The 8,920-nt window shown below is 41.0% G+C and overlaps 2 protein-coding genes across 2 annotated transcripts in view; one reads left to right on the top strand and one right to left on the bottom strand.

The window, feature by feature from the left end:
* DNAH12 (dynein axonemal heavy chain 12) overlaps positions 1–1,900 on the bottom strand; it is a 228,350-nt gene extending 226,450 nt beyond the window's left edge. The window contains exon 1 of the mRNA XM_023537644.1: positions 1,795–1,900. The gene's annotated coding sequence lies outside the window, so the exon portion shown is untranslated. The remainder of the gene's footprint in view (positions 1–1,794) is intronic.
* Positions 1,901–2,164: 264 nt separating this feature from the next.
* PDE12 (phosphodiesterase 12) lies at positions 2,165–8,538 on the top strand. The gene is made up of 3 exons (XM_011371792.2): positions 2,165–3,657; positions 5,450–5,528; positions 6,037–8,538. The coding sequence occupies exons 1-3, from the start codon at positions 2,362–2,364 to the stop codon at positions 6,477–6,479; spliced, it is 1,818 nt and encodes a 605-aa protein (XP_011370094.1). The 5' UTR covers positions 2,165–2,361; the 3' UTR covers positions 6,480–8,538.
* Positions 8,539–8,920: the final 382 nt, after the last annotated feature.

Genomic DNA, 8,920 nt, shown 5'->3' with positions numbered 1-8,920 from the left:
CGGTGGGCGTGGCCTCTGGCGGGGGCGGGGCCTGGGGCAGGGGGCGAGCCGCGGACCGCGGGCCGCTGAGCTGCAGCTGGGGAGCTGACCGCTTCACCGCTGCCGGCTCGTGGGAGGAGGCGCCTCTGTTAACCAGCCGCTCGCTCTGCTGCAGCAAGTCCAGGAGAAGTGGCACCTGGTGGAACACCTGTCGCGGCTGCTGCCAGAGTCGCCTCACGCTCTTTCTCCGCGCCCACGATCCTTCTGCCCGGGATCCCCGTGCCCGGGCTCCCCGGCCTCCCGGCCCCCCAGGCCGGGGCGCCCCCTCGCGGATCCCGCCTGTAGATTCCGCTTCCCCAGCGGTGCGGATCAGTAGCACCGACTCCGCCTCTGCCCAGGGCGGCCCCCACGCTCCTGCGCCCTGGTGACCCCCGCTACTCTCAGTGGGCGCCCCAAAGCGGGGTTCACACACCCAAGGGCAGCAGGAAGAAAAGGTGGGAACTTGTGTTTACACTTTTATCTCATTCCTTGAAAATTTGTTTCTGTTGAATGTTTTATAATGTATATAATTTATGTACTTATGCTATAATTTAGCCTCATAAAAGTATAGCTTCAAACATACTATTATGTATTATTTTGAGTTCAAATTAAACTTTCTATGTGAAGTTGTGGCATTTTCAGAACACTTTCACTCAGACACTTGCTCTTGGAAGAATTGACAAAAGATAGTAAAATGAGGAAGATGCTGAACCATGGGTATATTACATTCCTATTTGTGTAAAAAAGTAGGAGTAAGAGCATATATTCATAATTGTTTGTGTATGTATAGGAGTCGAGGGTAGACGTATTTCTTTCACAATGGGTATGTTTTACTCTCAAAAAATATCAAAATAAACAACTAAAAGAAAGAAGTATGACACTTTAAGGCATCTATCTCAAAACCATGATTAAGATCCTGCTACAGGGTTAGATTAGATCAGTTTGCTTGAAGGAAAGTCACTTTTTCTAATAGGACTTTTATGTTTACATAGTCTGATTTAAGATTGAGTCCTGCAAAGTCACAGAAAGGAAAATTGGGGGGATAAGAAAAATGCCATTTTAAAATTCATACTGCTGAATGTGGGTACTATGGAGTACTGAGATTTATTTTTGTCTTTCCTTAGGTCAGTTAGTTGATATGACTTTTATCCCCATACTGTAAGCCCTGGAGGATATATACATACATATATGTATATATATCATCGGCATCCAGTCACCTGTCAAATGCTTGCTGGGTAGGGACAGGGAGGGCAGGAATAGAAATTTCAAATGACTGCAAAATTCACCCTCCTTTTAGAACACAGTTAAAAAAGCTTATTTTCCTCATCGTAAGCCAGGGGAAAAGGTATGGCTTATTATTAAATACCCACTATAGTTATAGACTGTGGTAAAGTGTATACAAACAGATCCTTTGTCAAGAAGAGACTTTTCAATTTGTTCTTTGAACTTTCAAGGTTTTTCTTCAGTAATTACAGAATATTAAATTATATTAAACATAATGTTTCTTGAAATAATTTCTTCATTTGACTTTCGATGAAACTACACTTATTTTTTCATACTCGCTGGCTATTCTCAGTCTCTTGTCATTCATTCAGCAATGCTGTGTGACCTGGAACAAGTAACTTAATCTCTTGGGCCTCACATCAGTAAAGGACGTTTTTGACAGTCATCGCTCACTAAACGGGAGTTACTATATATTGCCCGTTGTTATTAACTACCACAAAAGCTCAGCTCCGCACGTCGGCGCTTGCTCCGCTTGAGGCGAACCCACCACACCTCGGAAGAGGGTTGGCAGCGTCGGGAATGCTGTGGACAGGAGTTGAGCAACGTTTTCCACTCCCGAAGCCAGGCTGGCAATACAGGTAGAGTTACCGACGCTCTCGTGCAGCTCAGCCCCAAACACTGCGAGAACGGTGCAGGAAGTTACAGCCCCAGCAAGGCACCCGCCTCCTCCAGGGAAGCGGAACCCGTGACACCACCCAGCCACTTCCGGCTTGGCGCACCTTCCCTTTCATCCTCTAACTGCACTTTCGATAACGACATGCAGCCTAATAGTTCCCTCAGGCAGCTCTATATTTTCTTAATTTTCCCCTCTTTATGACTCCCGTTGAAGACGAAAATTAAGATGGGAGCTACTAGAAACAGACGTGGCTATGGAAAAAAGGAGCAGCTGCGCGGACTTGGCGAAAGTGCATGGCGGGAGCACCTGCACCCTCTCCTCGCGGGCCGGAAGTTTAGGGACTGAATGGGTCCCGGAGCCGGCGGCTGCTGCTCCTCTGTTTCCACCTGAGACTTAGCGGCAATTCGGCCGCCTGTCTTGTCAGCCGCTGGGGCACCAGGTTCATGTGGAGGCTCCCAGGCGCCCGTGCCGCGCTTCGTGGGGTCCGCGCGGCCGTCGAGCGGCACAGTCGGGCTGAGGCTACGACTGAGACCGTGGCGGGCGCGATGGAGCGTGCTGTAGTGCGATGTGTGCCCTCGGAGCCTAAACTAAGCCTGTCGTTCGCGCTGGCGGACGGCAGCCATAAGAACATGCAGCGTGACCAGAGCGAGCCGCTGGGTCGGGCCCTCAGCCGGATCGCCACCAATGCCCTCAAAGGCCACGCTAAGGCGGCTGCCGCCAAGAAGAGCCGGAAGAACCGGCCAAACGTGGCCTGTGCGGGGCCCGGGCCAGAGCCGGCTGCGGCCTGCGAGCCCGTGGTGAAGCTGTACTACCGGGAGGAAGCAGTGGCTGAAGACGTGCTCAATGTAGACGCGTGGCAGGACGGCGCGGTCTTGCAGATCGGCGATGTCAAGTACAAAGTGGAGCGCAACCCGCCCGCCTTCACTGAGCTGCAGTTGCCACGCTACATCATGGCCGGCTTTCCGGTGTGCCCCAAACTCAGCCTCGAATTTGGGGATCCCGCCGGCTCCCTGTTCCGCTGGTACAAGGAAGCCAAACCGGGATCGGCACAGCCTGATGGCGGGGGCCCCTCGTCATTGTCTCGCTCTTCTCCCTCTCCTAGTTGGACGGAAACGGGTGTGGACGAGCGCGTCTACACCCCGTCCAATGCTGACATCGGGCTACGGCTCAAGCTGCATTGCACCCCAGGCAATGGGCAGCGCTTTGGGCCCAGTCGGGAGTTGGAAAGTGTGTGTCTAGTGGAGGCCGGGCCGGGCACTTGCACCTTTGATCACCGACATCTCTACACCAAGAAAGTGACGGACGATGCTCTCATCCGCACCGTCTCCTACAACATACTGGCTGACACGTACGCCCAAACTGAGTTCTCGCGGACCATCCTGTACCCTTACTGTGCCCCTTACGCCCTGGAGCTCGACTACCGCCAAAATCTTATACAGAAAGAACTCACCGGCTACAACGCCGACCTCATCTGTTTGCAGGAGGTTGACCGCAACGTGTTTACAGACAGCTTGGTGCCGGCCCTTGAGGCCTTTGGGCTGGAGGGCGTGTTTCGAATCAAGCAGCAGGAAGGCCTGGCCACTTTTTACCGAAAGTCCAAGTTCAGCCTTCTTAGCCAGCATGATATTTCTTTCCATGAAGCTCTGGAGTCTGATCCACTTCACAAAGAACTGCTGGAGAAAGTAGTTTTGTACCCATCGGCGCAGGAGAGGGTGTTCCAGAGATCTTCTGTCCTTCAGGTAAAGTAATTCCGCCACGCCAGTCTCTTTACACATTCGTCCATTTTTTTAGGGCCCTGGAAAGGGATGGGGGTAGAGCTGCTTATAATTGAGATGAAACAACAATACAGATTTTACTGCAAGGTTTGCTCTTGTGTCTTCAGCACAAAGGTTAGCTTTCGTTCATTGGGTAGATACTGATTGAGCACGCTGCAGGTTGCCTTGAACAAGACAAATAGGGTCTTTTATCAGTGCTTACAATCTAGTGGGAGACACATGCTAAAAACAAGAATGATAGTAATAGCTAATATTTTCTTATTACTCGCCAAGCACTGTTCTAACGCATTCTAAAGTACTTAAAATTTAAGTGACATGTTTTACAAAGTGCTCCATAAATATTAGCTATTTTAATTTTGGGCTTATAGTAATCCTGCTATTCCCATTATTTAGATGTTATTCTTCCCATTTTATAAATGAGGAAGTGGTCAAGTTTATTTATCCAAGTTCACACAAGTGTGGAGCCAAGATTCTTACAGTTAGTTATATATTCCATTATCACTGGGCAGGATATTAACTGCTACTTAGCCTAAGCAGTCTTAAGCTATCTTAATTTTTCATGACATGTTCATTTTGTGTTTGTTCAGAGTTTTAGGTAATTGATTTTGTTCACAGTAAGAAGAGTAGCTACCATTTTGAGCACCTATTGTGTTTCATGCACCTCCACGTAAGCTCATTTAATTGAAACCACACCATAGTCCCCCTTGCGGGGTTGGGGGGGAGGAGATTATAATTATTCTTTTTTATCAATGACAAAGTTGGTTTAGAAAAAAAGTGTCTCTCTTCAGGTCACACTGCTGTAAATGGTAGAGTGGGTATTCAAACCTAAGTCTGCCTCACTCCAAAGCCTGTGCTTATCCACTTAAAAACACTATCTCCAATCTTAGTGTTATTATCTAAAATGTATTCTTTTTATACCACCTGTATATGTTGGACTATTATTAAACATGTTTCAGTGAGTCCTATTCACATATACATGAATAGTCCCCCTTAGTGGTTTCATGGATTTCCCTGGTTTCAGTTACCTGTGCTCTGAAAATACTTAATGAAAATTTTCAGAAATAAGCAATGCATACATTTTAAATTGCCTGCTGTTTTGAGTAGCATGAATGGAACCTTGAGCCTTGCTCTGTCCAGCTCTGTACGTGAACCACTCCTTTGTCCATCTTACCCATTCAAGTTACCCTAACTGTCCTATTAGTCACTTGGTAGCTGTCTTGGGCATCAGATGAACTGTCACGGTATCACAGTGCTTGTATTCAAGTAACCCTTAGAACCTGATGCTGTGTCATAATGCCTACGTCTTTGACTCACTTCATTTCATTACGTAGGCATTGTATCATCTCATATCACAAGAAGGGTGAATACAGTACAATGAGATTTTGAGAGACCACATTCACATAATTTTTATTATATTATACATATTGTTATAATCTGTTTTATTGCTAATCTCTTACTGTGCCTAATTTGTAAATTAAACTTTATCATAGAAAAAGCATAGTATATATAGGGTTTGGTACTGTCTGCAGTTTCAGGCATCCACTGGGGGTCTTGGAACATATCCCCAATGGATAAGGGGGCACTACTGTATTTGAAAACTCTTGATAATTAAAGTGAAATTTAATAATTGTGATATTTCATTAGTATGAGAAGGATATAGAGTAAAATGTTAGTTCATCATATAGTCTTAGATAAAAAAATATTCAGAAGATTGACAGATAGCAACTGAAGTCTTGGCACTTTCTGTTCGTTTTAGGTTTCTGTTCTTCAGTCTACAAAGGACTCTTCTAAAAAGATATGTGTTGCTAATACTCATCTCTACTGGCATCCCAAAGGTAGGTTTTACTGATTTTCACAAGTGACTTAAACATTGGTAACTTAAGGTCAGTAAAGCTGTTTTACAAAAATATTTTTTTTTCTTTAAGTTTTATTGACATATAATTGACATATAGCACTATACAAGTTTAAGGTATATAACATAACATGACTTGACTTACATATATTGTGAAACAGTTACCACAACAAGCTTAGTTAACATCCAATACCTCATATAGATACAAAAAGATTTTTCTTTCTTGTGATGAGAACTTTCAGAATTTACCCTCTTAGCAACTTTCTAATATACCATACAGGTGTGTTAACTGTGGTCATCATGTATGTTACGTCCCTAGGACTTATAACTGGAAGCTTTATATCTTTTGGTCACCTTCATCCAATCTCCCACCACACACACACAAATATATATCTTGCATGTTACCTAGATACTGAAGTTTGTGCATTATTTTTTTTAACTTAAAGGCAATTTGAAAAAGTACTTACATTCATGTTTTTTTATATTTATAGGTGGATACATTCGTCTCATTCAAATGGCAGTAGCCCTGACTCACATTAGACATGTCTCATGTGATCTGTATCCTGGCATACCAGTTATATTTTGTGGGGACTTTAATAGTACCCCATCAACAGGAATGTATCATTTTGTCATCAATGGCAACATTCCAGAGGATCATGAAGACTGGGCTTCCAATGGGGAAGAGGAACGATGCAACATGTCTCTTACCCATTTCTTGAAACTGAAAAGTGCTTGTGGTGAACCTGCTTACACAAATTATGTTGGTGGCTTTCATGGATGTCTGGATTACATTTTCATTGACTTAAATGCTTTAGAGGTTGAACAGGTGATTCCACTACCTAGTCATGAAGAAGTTACCACCCACCAGGCCTTACCTAGTGTTTCCCATCCCTCTGATCACATAGCACTTGTATGTGATTTAAAATGGAAATAGAGTTTTCTTTAATGGAATTTAAGTCTGCTTTAGTAGGAGATTTAACACAAAGTTTATGTGTAACCTTCAAAGAGGAAAATGAGACACTAAGGTACAGTGTTCTTATGCTACTAGTTATGTTCCAGTGTCTTCATTACATGACTGTTCATAATCTTTGCATAATACAGTTTCCCTACCCTTTTTTGTCTTACACTTGGAGGAAAAACAGACATATTTATGACTGGCAGGAAGAACATTGAATTATTGTGTACATTTGATAAGTACTTTTTTTTAGCTAGTAATTAAGAGTTTTGTAAAAAACCATTTGAATGATGCTATAATTTTTCTGTCATAACATATGTCAGATGGAATCATGTTTATATAATTATAGAAAAAATGCATTCAAGTTAAGGTGAGAGGCCTAAGTTCTGACACATGGAAGAAATAACATTAAGGTCTACCTCTACCTCAGTTTGGTTAGCAATTTAATACAATTTCAGAGCTTTAACAAAAGATTAAAATATACCATCATCAATTGTTATTGCTTCTCATCTTTCATTTTGAATTAACATATTTTCATTCTCTTATTTTTAGTGTTTTAGTTTTTAATGTATGGTACAAGTGGACATATTTATATTCTCTTTCTTAAGATGCAAGCACAATTTAGTATTCAAAGTGAAGAGCAACAAAGTCAACCCTATCCCATTGTCTTTAATAACTCTTGCTCATGAAAAATGTTCATAAATCAACAGGGTATTTGACCATGTGATATTAAAGAATACAGCACAATACATTACTTTGTGAGAAATTGCCTACTGATGTGGGCTTTAAATTTTGGATGAACTATTGAGCATTTCTATGCTAGAATATTTTGAAATTGTTGGTTTTTACAAATAGGAGAAAGGAGTAGGGCGGCTTTTGAGCACCTAAAACTATTCCTTTTATAGATTTGAACATTATAGTTTGAGTTACAGGGAAACATTGTATATATAATTTATATACTGTAAAAAATTAATATAAAGCCAAACTTTTTAAAATTAGAAATTACAGTTTTACTGATTACTGTCTAGCCTAGAGTGGTAATCAAGCATTTCTCAGTCAATTATTACCATACCTAATTTGTAAAATGCTTTAGCTGTTTGCTTTTTTGATGTTCAGGATAACTGTTATCTCATTTCTGCATTTAATTTCTAGCTTATAGATATTAAAAGCCCACCAACTTCAAGAGCTGATTTTCCAGTCATGAGAGCCTTTGTTCCAAATTATTTCATCTCTAAACCCAACAGCATAAGAATGTTCCCCTTTTGGTAAAGTAGCCTATACTTTCATACTCTGCTCACTATCCAATCAATATATTGTTAACTTTTAGTTTAGTAAGCTTGAGAATGTCAGAGGGTTTTACCTGCACTTCACATTGAACTTTGAAGTACTTAAAAGTACTTGAAGGGAAAAATTAAGGTGGCAGTTTCTTGGAATCTTGTTTAGAAAAAGCTATAAATGAAAAATTGATGCTACCGAATTGTGCTTTCGTAAATAACATTTCTGAGAGCATTTTAACATAAGTTTACAAATACATAAATAATATATTAAAAGCAGAATCTGTTTTGCAAAATGTGCTTTCCTTTTAAAACTTGGTTTTGGTCTGCTTTAAAACAAACATGTTGACAGAACTCTTAAAATAACTTGAGAGAAAACAGCTTTAAAGCAAAAAGTTGAAAAACAAAAGAAAAATGGTAACATGACATACTCATGCCCATGAGAAAAATATATAGGTCCTATGTTAATAACATGGCTAGCTAAATTGAACTCTGTTCAGAAAACTTTAAGCACTTATCAAACATTCCACATCCAGAATCTTTAAATTTGATATTTGCTGACGAAACAATGTGATCAGATCGTATATAGGCATTTCAGAATATTAAAATATAGAATACTATGAAGTGCCATATACTCTGGTTAAATCTTCAGTATACAGATGTTAGTATATAGGAGTCCAAAGGTAGGGAACACTAAGAAAACAATAAATAGCATACAAAAATTTCCTTGTATTCACGAGTTAGAATAAAGCATTATTCAGAAATGTTTAAGTGTTTAAAGCCATCTTTGTGACTGAATTTTTCAATTACATTTGGATTTTTAGTACATTTAATTTTAATGTGAAAAGTCCTATGGTAAACCACATTTTATGTCACAAATTCTTGCTGTAGGAATTAACGTTCCAAAATTCTATAATGATTATAAATGACTAAGAATATTATAAAACATTATCCTGTTCTATGAACTCTTGCACAGTTGCCACTGTAGACATATACACTAGTTCATAATTTATTAACAGATCATTTCAGGCTGTAATGTTCTTTAAAATTCTGAATACTAAAATCGGTTGTTCCAAAATTCCAAGAATTTCACTGAGTGATAACTTTTCTGAGAGGCCAAGGCCTGATATAATGTGATAGTATTGG

This window comes from Pteropus vampyrus, unplaced genomic scaffold (assembly GCF_000151845.1).
Source record: "Pteropus vampyrus isolate Shadow unplaced genomic scaffold, Pvam_2.0 Scaffold195, whole genome shotgun sequence".
Classification (NCBI taxonomy): domain Eukaryota; kingdom Metazoa; phylum Chordata; class Mammalia; order Chiroptera; family Pteropodidae; genus Pteropus; species Pteropus vampyrus.
The sequence above is the reverse complement of the archived record's forward strand: the minus strand, read 5'-3'. Positions and strand labels throughout refer to the sequence as shown.

Bases quoted from the DNA above. Each gene is read 5' to 3' on its own strand.
- PDE12 (XM_011371792.2), top strand. From the start codon at position 2,362: ATGTGGAGGCTCCCAGGCGCCCGTGCCGCGCTTCGTGGGGTCCGCGCG. The intron at 3,658-5,449 runs GTAAAGTAATTC...TGTTCGTTTTAG, and splicing joins AGAGATCTTCTGTCCTTCAG to GTTTCTGTTCTTCAGTCTAC. The intron at 5,529-6,036 runs GTAGGTTTTACT...TTATATTTATAG, and splicing joins TCTCTACTGGCATCCCAAAG to GTGGATACATTCGTCTCATT.